General features: G+C 54.3%; 8 protein-coding genes across 8 annotated transcripts; 4 read left to right on the forward strand and 4 right to left on the reverse strand.

Moving 5' to 3' along the window:
- Nucleotides 1-739: 739 nt before the first annotated feature.
- BCD1 (Box C/D snoRNA accumulation) lies at nt 740-2,118 on the forward strand (the record flags this gene model as incomplete). Its single annotated transcript, XM_064806313.1, has 2 exons — nt 740-777; nt 861-2,118. 2 exons carry the CDS (start codon nt 740-742, stop codon nt 2,116-2,118), a joined length of 1,296 nt encoding a protein of 431 aa, XP_064655639.1.
- Nucleotides 2,119-2,598: 480 nt separating this feature from the next.
- On the reverse strand, nt 2,599-8,075 carry LTR77_009085 (uncharacterized protein; the record flags this gene model as incomplete). Its single annotated transcript, XM_064806314.1, has 3 exons — nt 2,599-3,288; nt 3,342-7,840; nt 7,898-8,075. The coding sequence occupies 3 exons, from the start codon at nt 8,073-8,075 to the stop codon at nt 2,599-2,601; spliced, it is 5,367 nt and encodes a 1,788-aa protein (XP_064655640.1).
- A 2,169-nt stretch (nt 8,076-10,244) lies between these two features.
- LAC4 (Beta-galactosidase (Lactase)) lies at nt 10,245-13,473 on the forward strand (the record flags this gene model as incomplete). Its single annotated transcript, XM_064806315.1, has 2 exons — nt 10,245-10,838; nt 10,888-13,473. 2 exons carry the CDS (start codon nt 10,245-10,247, stop codon nt 13,471-13,473), a joined length of 3,180 nt encoding a protein of 1,059 aa, XP_064655641.1.
- Nucleotides 13,474-13,493: 20 nt separating this feature from the next.
- On the forward strand, nt 13,494-13,988 carry LTR77_009087 (uncharacterized protein; the record flags this gene model as incomplete). Its single annotated transcript, XM_064806316.1, has 2 exons — nt 13,494-13,532; nt 13,557-13,988. 2 exons carry the CDS (start codon nt 13,494-13,496, stop codon nt 13,986-13,988), a joined length of 471 nt encoding a protein of 156 aa, XP_064655642.1.
- A 281-nt stretch (nt 13,989-14,269) lies between these two features.
- On the reverse strand, nt 14,270-15,749 carry SIT4_2 (sporulation-induced protein; the record flags this gene model as incomplete). The annotated part of the gene is made up of 3 exons (XM_064806317.1): nt 14,270-14,527; nt 14,586-14,949; nt 14,998-15,749. The coding sequence occupies 3 exons, from the start codon at nt 15,747-15,749 to the stop codon at nt 14,270-14,272; spliced, it is 1,374 nt and encodes a 457-aa protein (XP_064655643.1).
- Nucleotides 15,750-16,148: 399 nt separating this feature from the next.
- LTR77_009089 (uncharacterized protein) lies at nt 16,149-18,598 on the reverse strand (the record flags this gene model as incomplete). Its single annotated transcript, XM_064806318.1, has 8 exons — nt 16,149-16,380; nt 16,431-16,585; nt 16,667-16,806; nt 17,207-17,388; nt 17,467-17,489; nt 17,546-17,985; nt 18,050-18,213; nt 18,267-18,598. 8 exons carry the CDS (start codon nt 18,596-18,598, stop codon nt 16,149-16,151), a joined length of 1,668 nt encoding a protein of 555 aa, XP_064655644.1.
- A 576-nt stretch (nt 18,599-19,174) lies between these two features.
- ELC1 (elongin C) lies at nt 19,175-19,623 on the forward strand (the record flags this gene model as incomplete). The annotated part of the gene is made up of 3 exons (XM_064806319.1): nt 19,175-19,289; nt 19,341-19,389; nt 19,437-19,623. 3 exons carry the CDS (start codon nt 19,175-19,177, stop codon nt 19,621-19,623), a joined length of 351 nt encoding a protein of 116 aa, XP_064655645.1.
- Nucleotides 19,624-19,680: 57 nt separating this feature from the next.
- LTR77_009091 (uncharacterized protein) lies at nt 19,681-21,198 on the reverse strand (the record flags this gene model as incomplete). Its single annotated transcript, XM_064806320.1, has 5 exons — nt 19,681-19,756; nt 19,805-19,990; nt 20,050-20,250; nt 20,309-20,761; nt 20,816-21,198. The coding sequence occupies 5 exons, from the start codon at nt 21,196-21,198 to the stop codon at nt 19,681-19,683; spliced, it is 1,299 nt and encodes a 432-aa protein (XP_064655646.1).
- Between the last annotated feature and the right edge of the window lie 1,190 nt (nt 21,199-22,388).

Consider the following 22,388-nt stretch of genomic DNA (forward strand, 5'->3'; position numbering starts at 1 on the left):
AACTCCGGCAACAAGTGCTGACTGTTGACTGTCCAACAACACTCTTCTCAGCTCCGTCTCCGCTCACACTCCTGGGTGGTCAGCAACTGACAGCTGGAGGAAACAGCCTCCGCATATCAACGGGCTCTCCAACCTGTGAGATTGATCTGAGACGGAAACAGGTCCTCGGTTATCACGCCGGGCACCCTTGCGTCAAATGGGGAAAAGTCTGTCTATACAGCGGTTCCCTGTGTTATATCAATCAAGATCGCAACGTGCTACCTGGTAGACCTGGGCCAGAATCGTCTGGATCGATCTGTCCTCTGACTCGACACACGTTGTAGAGACACCTGTAGCATAGTGAGAAATGAGCCCTGCAATAACGCCTTCCTGCAATGCATATGCAATGCACGTCTGGCCTCTCGGCTCCCCGCATCTTAAAGAATTACGGTACCTGGAAGTAGTGTAGTACCGCATGCAACTAGTTGAGCGACGCGCATCTGCTGAACGTCATGACCGTAATTGTCGAGAGGCAACAGATGGTTCCGTAATTGTTCATTGCAAGAGGATATAGCATTGTCAGTTGACATGAGCAAGAGCAAGACAGGACTTCGAGTGAATGTGACAGTCGGAAACGCCAAGCCTCGTCGAGAAGATTTTGACAGGCTCTTTCCGAACCACAACCTATCGATCTGAACTCCATCCATCGGCTCCTCTCCAAATAGCAGAAGTGTACTGCTAGCACTTGCATAGTATCGTCATGGACAAAACGTCGCTTTCGGACCTCTGCACGATCTGGTAAGTGAGAACACCCGAAATAGGAAGCAGCAGCAGAGCGTCACGTGCTATCTCAATCACTGCCCACCGCTAACCCCTGGCAGCCATGCCGAGACGCCCAAGTACCGATGTCCACGGTGTAGGACACAGACATGCTCGCTTGCGTGCTACAAGCGACATCAGCAGCGGGCCGCCTGCAATGGCAAGCGTGACCCTACTACTTATGTGAAGAAGAGTAAGTGGGCTACGCCGGCTGGTGTCGACCACGACTACAACTATCTCAGGGGCGTCGAGCGCTCCATCGGCGATGCTGGGCAAGATGCTCAGGAACGAGGGATCGGTGTTGCTGCAGCCTCGACGCGAGGTGCGGCCAAAGCGTGGCAACCAGACAGCGGGCTCATGAAGTATCTCAGCCGGAACAAGATCATCGTCGACCGCGCACCATTGGGAATGAGTCGTCAGAAGAATAACCAGACTCGGATTAGCAAGAAGGGGAAGGTTACCTGGACTGCGGAGTGGATTGACCAGGACTCTGCTCGCCACCTGCAGAATGAGTGTTCGGAGTCTGCGAGTGTGGAGGATCTTTACGAAGTACTGCAGGCGACCATGCGCAACGCGAGAAAGCGGCGACAGAGTCAGGATGGTGCCGATCAAGCTGGAAGTCGTTTGGTTCGCAAGCAGAAACTGGAAGATGGTGCTCCCGAGGCCGCATCTGCTGGGCAGTCAACGTCACTCGAATCTCAACAGACGATGGGCGCAGACCAGCCAGGCCAGTCAGTCACCATAGTCGATCGACGTCGTGGGGGTGAAGAGAGTGCACAGGGTGGAGACGAAAGGGGAAGCATTGAAGGGCCAACCACACCCACCTCGACAGGAGAAGATGATGCAGAGTCGGACCGCTCCTCACCTCCTGTTGAAATCATCACAGAGACTCATCCAGATGATGCAACGACAGCAGTCGGCGAAACGGCAGAGGCCATGTCGAAGCAGACCCGACGTGCCGAACGCTCCAAGCCGAATGTCTACTACTACCTCCTCAAGCCCGGCACAACAGGAAAGGACCGCGTGTTGATCCAGCTGGATCCTCGCGCCACGCTCACCGACTCGCTGCAAGGGCGGACAGTACAGGAATATCCGACGATCTACGTGCTGCAGCAACCACCGGGGTCGCTTCCGGATGGCTTCATGCTTGACGAGGAGTACATGATGAAGACTGCTAGGAGTCCGGATATCAGCCCTACCCAAATCGGCGCCGGCAATGCATGCGGTGATAGGCACGAGGTGAAGCCTACTCCCGTCGAGCCCAAGCAAGTCGATGCGCAAAGCATTCTGGACATGCTGAAGCGGGATGTAACGGTATGATAGATAGCTTCGCCCTGTATCCATACCCTGCTCATCCTCCACCAAACTCAAACCTCACGTCACGATATCACGGGTACGAAGAGCAACGTCATGTAAATATGTTGTTGATGAAGTAAGATATGTGTCACATCTATTTATACAAAGCAGATGCCGCTACCAGCTAAGGTACCGCTGCATTACGTCGCGAAAAGGGGTATTCGTCCGTCTCAAGAAAAATGTCTGCAAAGCACCGCAGTAGGTAGATCCCCTTCCTTCCGCAATACGCCCAATGTGCACGCGTGAGCTGTACCCTATGTCTTTCCTTTCGCTTCAACGACAAACGCCAATGCAGTCTTTCTGAACTCCCGTCCCGATGAATGAAGTCGTCGCTGGAACGTAGCATAACCCAAGGAAAAAATCTCTCGCCGCGTCGTCGGCGGGTTCGGTTCGTAATATTACACATTGCGAAGCACAGTCCTTGCTTCAAGGCTGCTGCCTCGACTAGAAGCAGTTCAGGCTGTTCTTCTTCTTTTTCTTCGACGAATTGAGCTGCTCCATCCTCTGTTCAAGAGCTTGCCGCGCCCTCTCCGCACGGACACGCATCTCGCGCTCTTCTTCCACGGCCTGCAGACTTGCGCGGGAGTTCGTCTTCTCGCGCTGCAAGTTCTTGAGCTCGTCTTCGAAGCCGTTGGCTTTGCGGCGCCATTGCTCGGCCTCGGCTTTGGTGCGGTTGGCGCTCGTTTCGAGGTCGACGAGCGCTTCTTCGAGGGTGGCGGTGAGCTGCTTCTCGGCGAAGAGATGCTTTTCGATGGTGCGGATGCGAGCTTCTTGCTCTTCGACTTGCTGCGAGCCGCGGTGGTTGATGTCGCGCGAAGCGTGGCGTGAGCCTGGTGGCGAGGTGTTGTTCGGGATGGGAGAGGTTGTTCGCTGTGGAGGTGGGGAGGTAGCGCGGCCGTCGATGCCGTTTGGTATTGGGTTTGCACCGGATGTAGGTGAGCCTGGCAATGGAGGTAGGGGTATCGATGGAGGTGGTGTAGGTAGCGCTGACGGAAGAGACTTGCGAGCGTTGGAGGAAGCTGAACCAGAGCGAGCAAGAGCAATGGCGGCGGCCTCTGGTGATAGAGACTCGCGGTTGAAGTTGACAGCGGCCTCTGACTGGACAGAAGCACGCTTGTAGGCCTCCACTTGTTGCTGTTATCAGTTAGCATATGTCCTGTACATGGTGGCTGGCAAAGAACACTCACCTCAAGTATCTGGTTCCGCAACTTCTGGCTCTCAAGCTCCCGCTCAATCTCAATCCTCTGCTGCGCAACCTCACCCTGCATCGTGCTGAGCCGGTTGTTGGTAGCTTGATGCGAGTCAAAGGTATTGTTCAACTGCTCCTCCAGCTCATCGACCAGCCGCGAGCTCTTCTTCTCCTTCTCAGTCATCTTCTCCAGACTGGTTATTGTCTCCTCGTTGATCGACTTGAGTTCTGCAATCTTGTTCTCGAGATCCACGGTCTTGTTGATCGCGTTCTGCAGCTCCTCCTGAACAGCCTTGAGCTCATTCGTGGTCTTCAGATGCCGAGCATGGATCTCCTTGCCCTCCTCAACCAAGCCCTTGATCTGTGAGTGCAGGGTCGAAGCATCCGTCTGGTAGCCAAGAGCTGAAGATGCGCTTCGTAGAAGTTCTGTCTTTTCGCTCTGGGCCTTCGTGAGCTCGCTCTGCAAGTTGTCGGCGGTGTCCCTGTGTTGGGTCTCAAGAGCTGCGTAGCGCTCAGTCGCCTGTTTCTCTGAGTCATCTCTAGCCACCTTCAGCTCTTCGATCTCTTTGCTGTGCGAAGACTGCAGCGACTCAAGGCTCTCCTGGTGGATGGTGATCGTCGATTTGTGCACCTGCAGCTGGTTCTCCAAGTTGGCGATCAAGTTCTTGTGCGTCTGTAGCTCCTGCGAGCTCAGATCGCGCGAATTCGAATCATCCTCCACCTGCTGCGAGATCTTTGAGTAAGCCGTCTCCAGTTCCTGCAGTTGTTGCACATGGTTGTTCGAGGTCGAACGATGCTCTTCGATCTCCCTCTGCAATGCATCGACCACTTCCTGGTGCTTCGCCCGCTCCTTCTCCAGCATGGCAGTAGCGGCGGCACCGGCGTCCGAGGCCTCAACTGGAGTGTCGCGGTTGGTGCCACGATCCTCAACGTTGCGGACAGACTCCTCGAGCTGTGCTATCGTCTCCAACAGTTGAGCTTCAGAAGTCTTCATGCTAGCAACGGTCTCATGGTGCTTTAGCTCCCAAGCATCGAGTTGGCTCTGCAGCCTTGCAACCTGCTCTGCTTCCCTCGCACCGCCCATGGCTTGATCGTCACTAAGCTCTCGAGCGGGCGTCTCTTCAAAACCACCAGGCATCCGAGAAGGACTGTGATCGCCAGGAATTGGAAGCTGTCGTGCCTGCGTTGCCAGAGTAGCCTTGAGACTATCAACTTGGCTCTCGAACTCCTTCTCCTTGGCCATGTGCTGCTCTTGGAGAAGACGAATCTGGTTCTCGCTCTCCAACAACTGCTCACGCATTTGCTGGACGACCGAGAAGTCAACACCCAAGGAGGCCTTGAGACTGCCACGCTCACGAGTCAGTCCGGCAATGATGGTCTGCTTAGTCTCCATCTCCTTCCTGACAGTGCTCAGCTCGGCCTCGAGAGCTTGTACCCTCTCAGACCGGTTCGACAGCTCCGACATGACGGTATTGAGGTTGAGGTCGAAGCTCTGACGGGCGTCGACATTCTCCTCCAGATTGTGGTTGGCAATGGTCTTGAGGGAGGTGATGGACCGCGAGGCACGATCTGAAGCCGAACCCATGACATCGTCAGACTTCCGCCTGCTGAAGTAGGGCTTGGCGTAGCTCGGCGAGTAGCTCGGTGATGATGGCCGGTTATCCCGTGATTTGGCGACCTCCTGCTTCAGCTCCTCGACTTGTAAGAGCGTGGCCTCATGCCGGGCGTGCAGCGCTTTGTACGTCTTGGTGAGCTGAGCTGCGTTGACCTCCTGCTCAGAGTTCAGCCGCCTCAAAAGCTCTACCTCCGGATGCGCGGGCTCTTGAATGCTAGGAACAGGTAGCGGTACCTGGGTAGCAACCGCATCCTTCTCCGCGATCTCGGGCAATGTTTCAGCCTGCTCTGGTTCCGAGCCAGCTGAGTCCGCCTTCTCGATCAGATCGTCGAGCGAGGAAGTCGATTGATGCTGCGAGGACAACTCCGGCGACGCCGATCGCGAGGATGAAGGCTGCCCATCGGCCTCTGCCTTCTCCTCTCCCTTCATCCCCGCGCCCGCTAAAAAAGGTGTGTCCTTCGATTGCTTGCGCATCTCCTTGTCGTACTCCAGCTTGGCCAACGTCTCCAGTGCGGTCCGGTACTTCTGCTGCAGCTTGTCGTAATCGCTCATGACGTTTTCGTGCTCAGAGCGCAGATCAAACAGTTCTTGTGTCATGTTCTCGAACTTATCGGCCATGAAGTCGGACTGGGTTGCTCTGTGCGCCTTTGCAAGAGGTGTGGACTGCTCCATCATGTCTCGGGTAGCGGTAGAGTCGTGAAACTCTTCTTCAGGGTACTCGGATTCTGCCTGCTCAGCCTCTGCATCCTCGAAGTAGTCGTCGCGGGTGTTTTCGGTGCTGGAGTAAGCTTGGGACTGAGGTCTGTAGGGATCATAGCTTTCGCGATGTCCATTCATCAGTGGTCCATCTCCGTTCGTACCCCGATGGTGCGACCCATCATCTTCGCCGTTTCTGATGGTGTCGAGTTCGCCAAGGAGATTGTCAAGCCGGCCAATGCTTCGCTGCCTCTCCACCACATGCTCCAGGCGCTCCAGCTCACGCTGCATGACGTCCTGGTCGTGCTCGGCCTCCGCAAGTCGCTCTTCGAGGGTAGAGATGTACTCCTCCGCGCTGTTCTCGCTCTCCCGCACACGAGCGAGCTCCTTGCGCAATTCAACGATCACCGCAGCATTTTTCTCTTCACCAGAAGTGGTACCTTCGATCTTGGACTCCAGATCCTCTAGGTAGGACTCGTTGCTTTGCTCTCGGTCGAGTGCTTTCTGAATCCGTGCTTGCAGCTGGTGCTGAATTGTCTCCATGTACGCAATTCGTGTCTCCTTCTCCAACAACGTGCTTTCAGAGTTGGAAAGCGAACTTCGCGTCTTTGACAAGGACCCTTCCAGAGTCTGGATAGTCTTCTCGTACTCCAGAACCATCTGCTCGACCGCTTGAGCGAAGGAATTAGACCGCTGTATTCTCTCCGATGCATTCGCACCAACCGCTTCGTTGAGCAGAGGTGTATCGGTGGTCTCGCCATCACGGGCCTTCGAGAGTTCGGAGATCAACTTAGCGTGCCGGCCACTGAGAGCATTATAGTTCTCCTGCATGTCCATGAGCTGCGATTCAAGGTCTGCTTCCTTACTTCGGATCTTATCCGAGCGGCCGCGACTGTCCGCACTCTTGTTGTCCGAGTGCTCCGAATGCCGAATCTGGTCGCGCAGGAAAGAGACCTCTGCGCGTAGTCTGTCGATTGCAGCCTGCTTGTCCCCTTCCTCATGTGACTGCTGGATCTCGGGCTTGCTCTGGATTGCTCGCGCTCGTTGTGCGTAGTGGACGGTGTTGAGAGTCTCGCTCAAGTGGAAGACTGCTGGGGTCACACAGGCGACCATGAATGTTATTGCATTGCCGCCCAGCGAGTCTTGCAGTAGTCTTGTCAATCTTGAGTCGCGGTAGGAGATGTGTGCATTCGGACCCTTCGACGACAACTGGGCGATGACCTTTCCAAGGCTCGCAAGGCCGGCGTTGATGGAGATGCCTTCTTTCGCGCGGTCTCCAGTTGCGCCAGTGTTCTTCAACCGTTCGCTGCCAGCCAGATCGACGAAGTGCAGCTTGCTGTCCAAGGTGACCATGTTGTCCGCGCCAGACATTCCGTCGATTGGTGTTGACGCCCGCTTCTCTTGCTTTGGGGTCATGGAACCATCAGGCTTCTTTTGCACGAGGTTTAAGCTGAAAACAGCATGCGATCGAGAACTTCGGGCGTTGATGTTCGTAGCGTCCGTCTGCCGTATCGAGGATCCGAAGTTGAGCGCGTTCAGTAGGTCTTCCACCGAATTGATGTTTATTTGTGTGAGACCAGTGACCATGATCCTGCCCTTGGGATCCTCTCGAATCTGCACTTGTGCTCTGTCCTGTTGTGGGATTGTCTCATCGACTAACAGATCGCGAAGCTGCTCCTGGTAGATCTCGACGTATGTAGCCTTCAATGTCCAGTTCTTCTCGCCACTGCCGGCCTTCGAAAAGCTGGCCATGGTAGGCAGAGCTTGCATTGAATATCTCTTCGGTGCCTGCAGCGCCGACTGTCTGTGCGGCGCGCCCACCAGTTTCTCAAAAAGTTTCTGCGCTGCTCTTGGAACGATGCCCTTAATCTGCGGGCTGTCCTGATCCTCCGGGCCTGATGTGCCCATCGTGTACGATTTGCCAGAACCAGACTGCCCATATGCCAGGATTGACACATTGTAACCTTTGACAAACGACGACACACTGTCGCTGAGATACTCCCACACCCCATCCTGAGTAGTTGCTTCGTCGAATACCCGGTCAAACACGAACAATTTCTTTCCGTGCGGCGATTGGACGGACAGGCTGGTGGGCGTGGGCGCTTCACAGGTCGCCTCTCGAAATCGCTGCGGTATCAGGTCGTAGCCGGGGTCGGTCGGCTTCAGAGGGGGTCGCACTCTCACGGCTACACGATTGTTAGTTGATCGTTGCGCGAACGCGCAAAAAATCCAGTTGCACGTACCAACTTTGACTGCAGTCCTGTTCCCGTCGTCGTCGCTGGACCTGCTCATGACGCCGTCGGTGACGCGACTGGAGCTGCGCTTTGCGCGCTGCATGACGAGGGACGCCGTGCTTGGCTGCTTGTTGTGCCGGTATGGTGTTGTCGGAGGTGAAGTCGGAGCAGAGGGAGACATGTCCATGGTGATCGGGTCCCCCTGCATCTGGGTCCGCCTCACTCCCGAACGGACAGGGAGCGTCGCCGGCTGCGTGGGACACCCGCGTTAGCGGGTTAAGCAAGACACCTGCAGCCCTAAGGTTTTGCTAGGCCTAGAGGTGCGCAGTAGCTGTCAATCATAAGGACCAGCAAATGGGTGCCAGAAGTGCAGGTAACCGAACGCCTGTCGAGTCGTGGGCGCTGGAGCAGTTGGACGGGGCCGTGTGGTTCCGCGATTCACGGCGCATGTGGAAAGGGAAGCTCGGCCAGGTGGTTGGTGAAATGATATGCGGCGCCAGCGGAGCGGTGGCAAGGTCGCATGGGATGGTGAAACCGGCGATTGCGCAAGTGTCGGCCACGCTGCGAGACAGGGAGTCGGTGCGTGGGAAAGGTTGGACGTGTGGTCGAGCAGCACGCGAAGGAGGTCTTGGATGGATCTCAGAAATTCAAGCGCAGCTGGCTGATCAAACCGAGGGGAAGCAGGGCTCCAGGGCGAGATTAGTGTCCGTGCTGTCCCTTCCGCAGTCTTCTGCGAGCGTCGTCTTCTGGCCTGGCCAGGGCTCGCTCACGTTAAGCTCTCGCTCAGGGGCGAAAGGCGTTGCTACTAATCACTGCCGACCGCTGCTGTCCCGTCTCCGCCGCTGCACGATCCTTGTTGCTTAGGGGTCGTAGTATTTTCGGCCTTCGCTTGGATACAAGTCAAGAATGAGATAAATGTTGCGCCTGTGATGTGTCTTCACACGAACAGGTTGCAAGTGAATAGTTGGTTGGCTTTCATATGCCAGAAACTTGAATCTGCAGGTCGTGGCTGCCCAATGCGTACTATCATGTGACAGCTCCCGAACCTTCTCTGGACTTCAGGCCATCGGACCGACAGACTTCACCCCAACTCCAATATGACCTAATCGAAACATGATCTGGCATCGCCGAAAGCACTGCACATAGGCTCTGGATGACACCATCTCCTCATGCTCCATGAAGAGGCTTCAAGGTTGGGAGACTGCCCGCGGCCGGCTCCTCATTTCCCAAAGTCTATCTGCGCCAGCAGGACCGAGAGGTTGTTGTTGGCCGTGGTGCAGCGTCGGAGCTGTGAGAGAGCTGGCAGCATACGTGCCGCTCGATGATGGAGCCAGTTCTATCACCGTGCCGTTGCAGTATGCGGCGATTGCCAACCACACTCGACTTGACTCGCAACAGCGAGTGCACGACCACCACACAGGCAATCCTTCCGGCTATCTCCTCCGGAGGTAGAAAGTGAATCGAAATGAAGACCGTGAGCCCTTCGCAGTTTGAAAACCACAAGATTAACTTCAGCTTCAAGATCTCCTTTCCGCATTGCACAGAGCAATCAACGGTCACCCGTTCGCAATCCGTCAACGACTACAACTTCATGGATATGGCCTCTACTGTCCTCCAGTCAAGTGCATGTGAACACCGACATGGCCTTATTTCTGCCCGGTGTCGGTCTCAGTTTCGGCAGCGACAATTAGCTTTACAGCACCACTGGTAAAGCAGCAGCTTGAGAGCGATCTAGATCGCTACCTGGCTCTTCCGAGTACTTCAAGATATTCTTTGGATCGCACAAGGACCTATCGAAGGTGCACGGTTCAGAGCGGTTGTTCATTCGAGGGTATGGAAGAGACTACTTACTGCTGAGACCAGAACGACATTCATTGTTCAGTGAAAATCTTCCCACCCTGCGCAAGACTACGTGTAGTCGAGCTCGCGCGTTCCACCACGGCATTATCATGCGCTTTCCATGGGTTTATGCTCTTTGCTATATGGATGTTATGAACATTGATGACGATGAGTAAGCAGCATTTCGTTCTTACATGTAACATGAGCAATTGCCGACTCCGACCTCACACCAAGAATAATGATCTTTTTGACCGAGCATCCACTGGCATTTCCACTCTTGCACTGCAATACACGTAGTTCCTGGCATGTCGCAAGTTGCCTGTTCGCTCACGTTGCAGCAGCTATGGAGACCTCCCCACTTTCGACGCTTGTCACGATAGCTCTGCCCACGTCTTTCCCCGTGGCGGACCGACATATTGTTATTACAACTTCGCAGTCAAACTTGTTCAGGAGTGCGAAGTTTTCAGAGAGCCCCAGTCCGCTCTTTACATCCCGTGCCAGCTGTTAAGTTTGCAAGATGGGCGAACTCGCACCCACCCAGATGACCTCAATCGGCTCCAATCAGCTCGAAAGTCTGCCGGATTACAACAATGAGAAGATCTTCCAGAGGAACCGACTCCCAGCCCGAGCATACGATCTCCCGAAAGACTCACTGCTGCTTAGTGGGAAATGGAACTTCCACTACGCTCCTACGCCAATGCACGCTCCTCCAGTATCCGGCAAACCAGACATCGATGGCTCCTGGACCGACATAAATGTTCCTGGCCACTGGCAGCTCCAAGGTTTCGGCCATCCTCACTACACCAACACAGTCTACCCATTCCCGGTCCGTCCGCCACACATTCCAACTGAGAATCCTACCGGTACCTACCATCGGACCTTCACGATGCCTGAGACGTGGGCGGAGCACTCACAGCTTCGGCTTCGTTTTGATGGCGTCGACTCTGCTTTCCATCTTTTGGTCAATGGTCAGGAGGTGGGTTATCACCAGGGTTCTCGCAATACCAGCGAGTTTGATGTCAGTGGGTTGGTGAAAAGAGGGTTTGAGAACGACTTGGTTGTTCGCGTGTATCAATGGTGCGATGGGTCGTACATTGAGGATCAGGACCAAGTACGTATCGCGAACTGGAGAGAGGACGTGCTCAGCTGATCTTCCGTAGTGGTGGCTATCTGGAATCTTCCGTGACGTCTACCTGATCGCTCTACCACAGTCACGTATGGAAGACTTCGCCATTGTGACCAAACTGGACAGTGAGTACAGAGATGCCACCCTCGAAGTCGCCCTGCTTCTCCAGAACGTGGAGGGGCTCAAAGTCAGCTTCGGTCTCCGCGATCACCATGGGAATGGCGTGGAGCTTCAGGACCCAATTCTCCGTCCGGAAACCAAGGGCAGGGTGACGAAAAGTTTGGCCGTGTCTGATCCGAAGAAGTGGACTGCAGAGACGCCGAATCTGTACAGTCTGACCATCCAACTTCGAACGCAGCAGGGCGAAACTCTGCAGTCAATCGAAACCCGCATTGGCTTCCGCAGCATAGAAATCCGTGATGGCATTCTCACCGTCAACGGCAAGCGAATCCTTCTCCAAGGCGTCAACAGGCATGACCACCATCCCGAGCACGGTCGGGCGGTGCCTCTGGAATACATCAAGAAGGACCTCCTGCTGATGAAAGCCAACAACATAAATGCCCTACGTTGCTCACATTACCCTCCAGATCCGCGAATGCTCGATCTCTGCGACGAGCTCGGCTTCTGGGTCATGGACGAAGCTGATCTCGAATGCCACGGCTTCTACGACTGCGTGGCGAAGCCGCAGGACATCCCCGAATCGATGAATTACGAGGAGAGGAAGAAACTAACATTTCCTGAGGCGGCCAAGTACACGTCGGACAACCCGAGCTGGCAAGGTCAGTATGTCGACCGGATGGAGGCTATGGTGCAGCGGGATAAGAATCACCCTTCTGTCATTATCTGGTCGTTGGGTAACGAGGCCTTCTACGGCCAGAACCACAAAGCGATGTATGACTACGCGAAGGCAGTCGATCCTACCAGGCCTGTCCACTACGAAGGTGACGCCCACGCTGTCTCCGCTGATATGTACTCGTACATGTATCCGTCCGTGGAGCGCTTGAAGAGGTTGGCGGACACTGAAGGAGTGACTGACGGCAAGTTCGAGAAACCTATCGTCCTCTGCGAGTATGGGCACGCCATGGGCAATGGTCCCGGGAATCTTGAGGGATATCAGCAGGCGTTCCGCGATGTCCCTCGGCTCCAAGGCGGCTTCATCTGGGAGTGGGCGAATCATGGGCTGTGGAAAAAGGACGACAAAAGCCGAGGGTTTTATGCTTACGGTGGGGACTTTGGTGATGAGCCGAATGATGACACCTTCGTGATGGACGGGCTGTGTCATAGTGATCACACTCCAACGCCTGGGCTGGTTGAGCTCAAGAAGGTTGCTGAGCCGGTGCATGCTTGGGTTGAGGAGAGCAATCTTGTGGTGCAGAATCGCTATGGGTTCAGGTCGCTTGATCATCTGACAGCGGTCTATAAAGTCAAGGTCTTCACGGACAGGTACGCACAAGACTTGATGAGTGGCAGAAGTCATGCTAATGCCACCAATAGTAGCAAGATCCTTGCGTCTGGCACCATCGACCTGCCACAAATAGAAGCTGGGCAGACGAGCTATATCTCGTTGCCCGCTGAAGTCTCAAACGCCAATGCAGATAGTGAGATCTGGCTCACTGTGAGCTTCCGCATGAGAGAGGCTTCTGCGTGGGCCAAGGCTGGACACGAGATAGCCTGGTCCCAACACCAGCTGCAAGCTTCTGATTACGGTGAGCCGCGATCCTCTCATGATCAGAGGCTCAACATCGAAGAGTCAGCCACCGTGTGGACCATCACATCTGGTGACTCCAGGGTCACAATTGACCGAACCACAGGCATGCTACAGTCGTGGCAGTCCAAGGGGGTCGAGCTGCTGGCAGCGAAAGGCCCTCGCAAAGGCGCTTTGCATCCTTCCTTCTGGAGAGCGCCGACAGACAACGATCGACCTTCAGACGATCCGTACTGGAAGCGCTTCGGCGTCGACGCCATGACCTCTCAGCTGCGCTCTCTCTCCATCGTCCGTTCTTCGGATGACGAGGTCGAAATCGTGAGCAAGCTGTACCTCGCACCACCTATCCTGGACTGGGGGATGGAAGCCTCCATCACATACACAATCAAATCGGATGAATCCATCAGCATCGGAGCGAAGCTCACACCACGAGGGAAGGCTCCTGCCAACCTCCCGCGGATCGGTCTCGATCTCTACTTGAGCAAGGCGCTCACGCAATCAGGATACTTTGGCCTTGGTCCAGGCGAGTCGTATCCCGACAAGCGAGGCGCTCAGAAAGTAGACATCCACTCTTCACCGGTCCGCGACTTACATACGTCGTACGACGTACCGCAGGAAAACGGCAACAGGATGGATGCTCGTTGGGTCAAGCTCAATGGTGACGGTGGTCCTGGACTCCACGCTACGAGATTGGATCAGGATAAGTTATTCTCGTGGGCGGCTTCGATGTATTCTGCCGAGTCCCTGGACGCCACGAGGCATCCTTGCGATCTGAGAGAAGAGAATATGCTTTTGCTCAGACTTGACGGTGCTACAGGCGGAGTGGGCTCGGGTGCTTGTGGTCCAGGTGTACTTGAGCGAGATCAAGTGAAGTGTGAGGAGAGCAGCTTTGCTTTCAGATTGCGGAGGGTATAGATTGCGGAAAACTACGACTGATGGACCATCATCACGTTCCTACTGTACTCTCCGACCGGGTAAGGAGATCACTGCTACCAAAGGCCCAACCGAACTTCGACATTTGCGTACGACAGCGGCTTGCTATCGACGTCGACTACAACAAGACGCAAGACTACAACTTCTACACCACCAAGCGTGCGTTCATGGTCAAGCACTTCTCTTACTTCCACCGGCCGGGGAGTGTGAGGTACGACGTCCCGCAAGCGCAACTGCCTTTCGGTGTCAATGCTGTGTCTTCTGCGCAGGAGACTGGGGAGAAGTCGACGTGGAGTGTGTTGTTCATGAACAATCAGACCACTAGCTTCGAGATGAGTCTGCAGGTTTCATGTCGGGGCGGGAAACTGGCGAAGATCGTAGAGACGACAAACGAAAATGATTGGAAGAACGTCAGTCCTTTGCCGGAAGCGAAGGATGGTGAGGTAGTTTTGACCGTACCGAACGAGAGTTTGGTCACCGCGCAATTTACCTGCTAGTGGCCTGGTCTAGTGCACAACGGGGACGTGAAGGCATGCAAGGCTATTCGTACAATGCATAAAGTGAATGCGAAATTTATATTACAAGCCTCACCAGGCAGTGCAGTCCTCTTGGCCCCGTAACACAAGCCAATGCAACGCCGTTGTTCTCCTCATGCAAACGATGGCTAGCTCACAACCATAGGCATGTCCAAAAGCGAGAACAGTACGTCCCCCGATGACGCCTCTGCGCCGACCATGTCTCGTAGGGTGCATACCTCATCGTATGTAATGGCGAGCAATCACAAGAAATACTCGCCCCTCCCTTGCCGACCAGCAGGCACCGCTCTTCGGTGATCCGGGACGGCGGAGAAAATCTTGAAATCCGGCTCCAGCTCCTCGCCTAGCGTCATGATTGAGGCTACATTGCCGCATCGGTAGCAGTAGTTGGGTGCTGACCAGACCGTGACTACGTCTTGTGTCGCAAAGTGGTATTTGTAGCCTTCGTTCACCAGTTGATGTGCGCGGGCGATAAGTTGGAGGTTGTTGACGTGGTTGAACTGGTGGCAGAAAGTTAGCCGCGAGCCATATTACTTCTTAACGCGAGAGATGGCTTACCTCACTTGATACTTTGTCACCAAAAAGCCAGCCGGCTCCTCTTGGACTAACAGCCCACGTCTCGACGTCCTCGGGGTCACTCCAGACGAGGTCACAGAAGGCACCCTCGTGCGGAATCTCCTGTGCTCTGGCAACAACCCGGATCTGATCCAGAGTGCGGATCTCAGGGCTCAGCCCGCCGTGTACACAAAGAACCTTGCCATCGATGATGGCTGCAAGCGCAAGAAAGTCAAAGACTTGACAGCATGACTTCCAGACCGAGGCATTACCATACTTCTGTTGACATTCTTCGTAGAAGCCGTAGACCTGGGTGATCTGGCGGGACTCGTGGTTGCCTCTGACGAGCGTGACTTTGTCCGGGTATCTGGTGACATGTCAGCATACATTCCAGCCTCAGATTCGAAGCGCTTACTTCGCCTTCAGACACATGAGCAGCGTGAACGTCTCTAAACTAAAGTATCCACGGTCCACGAAGTCACCAAGAAAGACAAAGTTCTGCTTGCCGTTCGCATGGTCTTGCTTCCGTGTGCTCTTGCTCCTACTCGGCTGACTTCGAACACCGACTCCACTATCCTCGCTGCCTTCCTCGTCGTCCTCGTATTCCTCATCGTCGTCTGCCTCCTCCATACTCCGGCTCCTAACCCGGCCTCTGAATTCTTCGTCCTCTCCGGCCTCGGAGCCATCATTCGACGCAGCTGATGTATACGCCGAGTCCCTCTGAAATCTCCTCTTCATCTTCCGCATCACTTTTGGATCCTTGATCTGCGTCGGCGGCTCGAGGTCTGCAGCGCTGATAGCGCCGCGATTCGGGCTCTTCGCTTCTGCCGCGCTCTTCACACTGCCCTTCGGGCTTGCGGCCACACTCAAGCTCTGCGGCGCCTTCTCCTCCACCTCCCCCGGCATTCCACCCGCGACGTTAAATAGCTCCAGTAGGTCGTAGAACTGTCCATGAATGTCACCACACACCGTCACCGGCGCCTCCACCGGCTGTATGTTACTCTCCTCCATCAAGCACTCCTTCACAATCTCACACAGCCGCTTCATGTCCGCCTCTGGTAGGTACCGGCATAGCTTCGCCTGCGCGAGCCACTCGTCCGGTCCAGCATGTGAGCTCAGTTGCGCCGGGCCTGGCTGCGGTACGTCTGCATCTCTTTCTCGAACCATGGCGAAAGGGGACCGAGGAAGTTCGTGGAGTTGTGCTGTCGGGTATTGACGACTCTGAACACGTTAACGACTTGTCCGAGTCTTGCTTGCGACCTGTGCGATCGCGGTGAGTAGTATAGAACGTTGATGTCTGGTGCTTCCGAGACGGCGCAAGTGAAGTGACCAAGTCACATGCATGCTGCCCGAAACAGAAGGACCAAGCTTTTGCGGAGCCGAACATGTGGCGTTCACGTGTGGCGAATGGCATACGGGGTTTCGATATTCCATCTTGATGTTAGGGACTGCTGAGTTGGTGACTACCTTGATTGGCAGAGTGATAAAATTGTTACATGATATATGGCTCGCTGGACGCCGTGTACTATAGCTTCCCATACAACCACGCTGTCTATCTCCTACATGTCATCGAATAATACCCGACGACTCCTCCGGCTGCCCACCCAAAGACATCGTGCTGCGCGAACGTTGGATGGCAGCGGGCGCGAGATTCACCTTCCTGTCGCCGAGATACTTCTTCAAGTCCTGACCGGTCGCATTCGGGTCGGCATTCTGCATGACAGCAGCATCAAAGGCTCGACCGATCTCAATCGGGCTCATGGAGACCTCTCTCCCTAAGCGCCAGAAGCCCCAGTAGCTAGACGAATGTTCAGTATGCTTTCGAGTTCTTGTCGATGGGAGACCTACGTAGGCGCAATGAATAGACAAGCGAGGCATATGACGACGAAGCCGCCGGCAAGCCAGCCGGGTTGCGTTTGGTAGACGGTCTGGGTACTTTTGTCGGTAACAACAGCACGTTGCACCAGAGGCCGGTCGATGCCTGTCAGGTTTGGCTTGAGAATCTAGAAAAGAAGTTAGGCCGTTGTCAATAGAGGATTCGGACTGAGGCAGCGTAGCGACAGCGGAGAATCGTGAACACCTACGTATGATTGAGTGGCTGTGAGATTGACAGAGCTATCCCCTGATGGTGTCATGGATGTCTGGGCGTATGCAGTGCGGAAAGCAATCTCGTTCGCCATGAGAATCTGCCCATCGACATTAAAGATCAGTAGTGTCTCGTATGCTGAGAAGCAGTGTAGAAGCGTACTATGTCTTTCATTGGGTCTTCGAAGGTGATGTTGGATGAAGAAAGATCGTATGAGCCTGAGGAGCGAAGGTATTGGCCTTCGTGGAAGAGGAAAGAGTCAGCGAACGTTTTTAAGCACTGTTCTGTAAGGAAGGAGCGTACTTGAGACTGCATTCGAGGTATACAGCCTGTACCAGCCGGCGGTAGGGCTATGAAAACACGTTAGCTTGTCTGATTGCGGGCGGTATTTCATGGACCTGCCTCATGACAGTGCTTGTATTGAACTGGTTCTGCAGAGCGAGATAGAAGCCTCCCAAGCTTGAAGGCCAGTCTATGCGATGAGAGTTCAATGATAAGCACATAGTCTTCATCGAATACTGGGAGGAGAACGACGCACTTCCTATTGAGCCTGACTCGGGACCGCGATAGACTCGCTCCACTGTTCGACCGTCGGACAGAGGCATTGGTGCCAAGGTCACCGTTTCGTTCTGGAGGACCAGCGGATACTTGATGATGGCCTCGTGGAGTGTGCACGAATGGCGGGAGAGTGTGTAGTTCCCACCGGGTGTACTCTTGTATCTGAAGTGTCCAGCCACTTGGTTAGTGAATGCCATGTTGATATGCTGGAGAAGGCACTTCGTAACGAGCGGCGCATACCTTGTCTCTAGATCTATCGCAAACTGAAAGCTGTGGTAAGTACGTCGTCTGCACAAGTAAAGCTGGGTACATATCTTACGTTGACACCATCTTCGTAATTGGCGGGGTAGTCATAACCATATGTCAGCTCAACGTTGAAGACGATCTGGTCGACCTCTGGACCACGGTAGGTCGAGTTCCGGTACTCGGTATAGTTGCTATCTGTATTTTTCAGATATTCCGTCAAATCGTCATATGTGGCCAATTCGTGTTGGGTAGCGGAACTGTCACACTCAATGTCCCAGCCTGGCGCAGATACCTCCAGCTCGCAGTTGCCGTTGCACAGGCCTGTCGGGACCAAAATTGGTTCACGAGCCGTGTATTGCTGAACCACCTTTGCAAACAGAGGGTGATACAAAGATGGCTCGGCTGCGTGGTCGATGAAAAAAGCCGTGCCACCAGAAAGGAATGGGCTCGGAGACAGTGGAATTGTTTGGTTCGTGTGCGTGACGTTGGGTGTCGTAACAACGACCACAGCTCCTACATTTGAGACGAAGTCAGCCTTCCGAGGACTCAAGACAGGCTATCGCCCAACAGTGCTCACGCTGTAACAAGGGTCCATCCGCAAGCAAGATAGGCATAAACACGGCGGCCAGAGCGACGGTATTGAAAGCGGCCACAGAGGTGAAGATAGCCGTCCAATCACTGCCAAAAGCCCATGAGGAGTGCAGTTGCTCCAAGGTCGCTCCGCGAACAGCACTGTGCCACCTGTAATCCGGTCAATGATCATAAGAGCATATTTCTGTTGGAGAGTGATATACCAGTGTATCGTAGCACCTTTTGCAAAGGCAAAGACCAGCAAGGCATTGGCCACCGTAGCAAGGACGGAGAGTAACACAGCCGGCTGGACTACATATCCGCCAACGGTCCAGTAGTCAAACCGCTTGCCATCAATCTTCAACCCCAGGGATATAGCAGCTATCCCGCAGCCCAGCGCGAGGATGATTGAGAGTACACCGGTCCATGGCAGGCGTTTGAAGAAGCCTGGCTGCCAAGGCCTTCTTGGTGTTGCGTTCACCGAGTCTGGACCTTGCTCAGAGTGATGTAGTGAATGTAGTGAGTAGAGCTCTGTGTACTTTGGGATGTCAGCCATTTGCGTGGAGCGTTGGTGAGGAAGAAATGCAAAGGTCACATACGAATACATCAAGTCGATATGTTTGTCCGGCTGGTTTGGCGACGCCCCTAACTTACGGTCCAGGACGTTTTAGAGTAGGCCAAATTTAACGTTCAGCCGCAAAATCAAAACAACTGCATTTCAGCCCCAAGCGAAGCGCTTGCGAAGGCTTGATCGGAACCATCAAGCCCGAGAGCGAAGAGGACGCTCGGTTTCGCACATATCTACTGGAGTCTGTGGGGAGAATGGATATGCCAACGAGTTCAGGGAGACCACGAAGAAGGTTTGAAACATACTGCGCCGACGACATATCAATCAGCAACATCGCTGCAGCGCATATCTGCCTCAGCCTATTGACATACTGTGAAGTTGCCGTTGACAGCGGAGAGTTGGGAAGGAAGGGAAGAAAGAAACCTGAGAAGAACGCGTGAAGTTGAGAGACACGTGCGCGTCCCAAAGTGCTTAGCGTGTTTTCTGATTGCCTTCCAGAACAGAACCTCGAACTCGGTCAACTCTCCATCATCTTCCTTCAGCATCTTCACAAGCATCAACAGAATGGCGAGCGAGACTGAGTACGTGACGTTGGTGTCTTCAGACGACTACTCGTTCGTGGTCCTGCGCTCTTCCGCCATCAAAAGCCCCGCGATCAAAAGGATGTTGGATCCAGCGTGTATGCTTTTACTCCTCTCAAGGCTCTTGAACGCCCGCTGACCACGATTAGATGGCTTTGCAGAGTCGAAGACCAACACCTGCCATTTCGAGAACATCAAGTGAGTACGATCGGCTCAGAGCTTGACCGGGTACTGACGAATGACAGCGGCTTGGTCCTGGAGAAAGTGTGCGAATACTTCTACTACTATCAGAAGCACAAAGATTCGAAAGACGTGGCAGACATGGATTTCCCGATCGAGCTCAGTCTGGAGCTGGTCATGGCTGCTGATTACTTGGACAGTACGGTCCCCTTCGAAGAGAACTCAAAACGACGACAGGACATGCTAATCTGAGCTAGTATGAACGATCAAGCCCGCAGATTTTCTGTGTCAATCCTCAATCCTCTCTGTCTACGAAGCATCACTCGCCAGCTCCGGTCTGGTAAACTTCAGCTTCTCCATGGCCGCATCGAGGTGCTGCCAGAACCTAATTCAGGTCAGCTTGTACCACGGAGAAGGGAACTATGCTTCTCACATCGGAGCGTCCATGCATGCACCAAACCCATGACACTGCACCAGACTGCTCAAAGGCGTCTTCAACGAGTCCAGCGTCGGCCTCAGCCATTTCTCGCTGGGTATGTTGCTGCGAACGGCAGTGTACGCTTGCGCTGGGGTTAATGATTCCTCGTCAAGCTGAAGCAGCTCACTCAGCTCCACCAGCCTAGAAGTAGCGATGAGGTCAGTAGCTGACAGGAAATAAGTGGTGCAGTTCTACCATACTTGTCGATTTCACAATGCGGAAGCTGCCACTTCCCAGGTTGAGTCGAGTGCTGCCCACCGTGACTATGGCTAGCAGCACGGGCGTGTTCGTGACCATGCGTGGATGGTGGAAGCGAGCTCTGGTACACCGCAGCGGTCGCGGTCAGAGCGTGCCCATGAAGATCAGCAATCGAGCACGCTTCCGGCACTTTAATGTTCGGGCTGCAGAAAGCCACTGTCAGCAGAGCTAGCCTCTACACGTAAGCTTGCAGTCACTCACTTGATCGAAGAATGATGGATATGCTCTCGACACGGCCATTCCAAAGCCAGGATGAAATCAAGCGCCGCCCAACTGTCTCCAGCCACAGGCGAGTCCCTCACCTGCCGCTTGCCCTCCCTCTCACTGCCGGACGTAGTCTCGTCTGACGTCCACATCATGTCCACATCGTCGAAATCGAGAAACGTCCGTTCATGCCCCATCACAGGATCAAATCTGATATCGACTGCTGCACCACCAAGCTGGCTCAAGCCGTCGCCAGAGTAGGACGAGTTGCTCAGGTTCATGGTATCGAAGCCGACGTCGAGACTCTTAGATGCAAGCAGTTCTCGCATCGCCTTGTTCTGGTGCTCGAGAGTGGTCTTTTCATTGTTGATGAGGGCATCGAGGTGCTGGAGGCGGGCGACTTCTTCCTCGAGCGTGTGCACATACTCGGCTTTGCGGTTGCGGTGGCGTCTGGGACATATCAGCGTATGAACAGGTTGCGATACGTCCTGGATAGTTGCCTACTTCTGTGCCTGATACACTTGCTGCCTTCGTTTCTGAGCGCTTGTCGCTCCCGAAGCTTCAGCATCTTCTGGTGAAGATGTCGTACTTCCTTGCCTCAACAGGCGACTGATGCGGTTAGGTTCTACGCGGAGAGTAAGTCTGGTGCGCTCGTGGTATGAAGACTGCCCGACCGCCAACGTACTCTTCTTGCTCGATGGGTCTTGTTGCACGAAAGTGACGTTCTGTTGTTGAGCGCTCTTGTCGGTCGTTCTCCAGAACGATTTGAAGCCGCCTGACGATTCTGATTCGGTTGTCGAGCTCGCTTTTGGCGTTGCTCGTGACGCGTCGCTCATTTTCCTAGACTGCCGGGATCTGTCTAGTTGCTTGGTCATGAAGGTGTTCATGATGTCCAGGTGGTGATCGTAGAACTACTTTATATAGTCATCCTACTATCTGTGGATAGCGAAAAACATCGCAAGGCCGCCGTGAATAAGGTAGGTTGCTAGCCTGCCCTGACCGCCGTCGATGCCGCTTCCTTCAGCTCTGCCGTTCGGTAAGGTCGCTCCTAGAGAAGATCAGGCGAACAAACCGTCTTTGGAACATCGGTCCGCGACATATTTCCCACTTCAAGATCTAGCGCTTCATTGCATTGCGTACGGCGACCTCTCGCCGAGCGAGCGAGGAAACCAGTTTCGTACGAATCAACCAGGCGGATGCTTGCTTATCAAATTACGGAAGGATTTGGTCCGCTGCTGACGTATCGTCGGGCAGTGGGGACTGTTTCGCCTTAGACTGTAGAACTATCACTGCACGGCATTCGAGCAAGACGTCAACGCATGGCGCTGAAAGGATTGTGCGGCAAAGGTGGAACTCAGAGGCTGAATATTTCTAGTCTACATGGATACACTATCTTGACGAGTACGAGCTCATGCAGCGAAGCGTTGACGCTGATCTGTCCTTGTTCGCAAGCCACCAGCATGAGAACTTTCCACACCGTGCGTATTGGTCGTCGCAGCCATCCTGAGTCCCGGAGAGACACTGCAGCAGGTGTATCGGCACTCCAGTTTGAGCTGCCATGTAGCCCTCCGTCTCCGACCCCAGTTGTGAAAGAGACTCTTCTCGAGTAGAGGCGAAAGGTCGCCTCTCATCTTGATCAAAACCTGGCAACCAATACGAATTGTAATCAGGCTCGTCTTTCGGAGGGGATCGCGAAGCCAACGAGTGTACATCCTTGTGCAGACCACAAGAAGGCAGCGAGTCGTTGCCATCGCCGGGCTTCGAATGGAACGATTCACCGTCGATCGGACATTTATCAGCTGTCAAAGTGGCTCCCTTGGATGTAGTCAGCATCAACTTCGTCACACCGGATGATGAAACTCACTTTGTTTGGTCACTATCAGTGCGGTGGAACGTGCAGCCGTAAGGTGGATGAATCGATAAGCACCCTAATGGTTGTTGATGACACTTTCGCGGCGAAGAAAATGCCTGCTTTGCGGCACAAACAGCGACTTGGAGCTGCAATGGGACTTGTATGGCCAGGTTGCTTGCCGAGAGACCAGTCGCTAATCCTCGCCCTGCCCCGTGGATCAAATCA

This window comes from Saxophila tyrrhenica (genome assembly GCF_035928015.1).
Source record: "Saxophila tyrrhenica strain CCFEE 5935 chromosome Unknown scaffold_16, whole genome shotgun sequence".
In the NCBI taxonomy this organism is placed as follows: domain Eukaryota; kingdom Fungi; phylum Ascomycota; class Dothideomycetes; order Mycosphaerellales; family Extremaceae; genus Saxophila; species Saxophila tyrrhenica.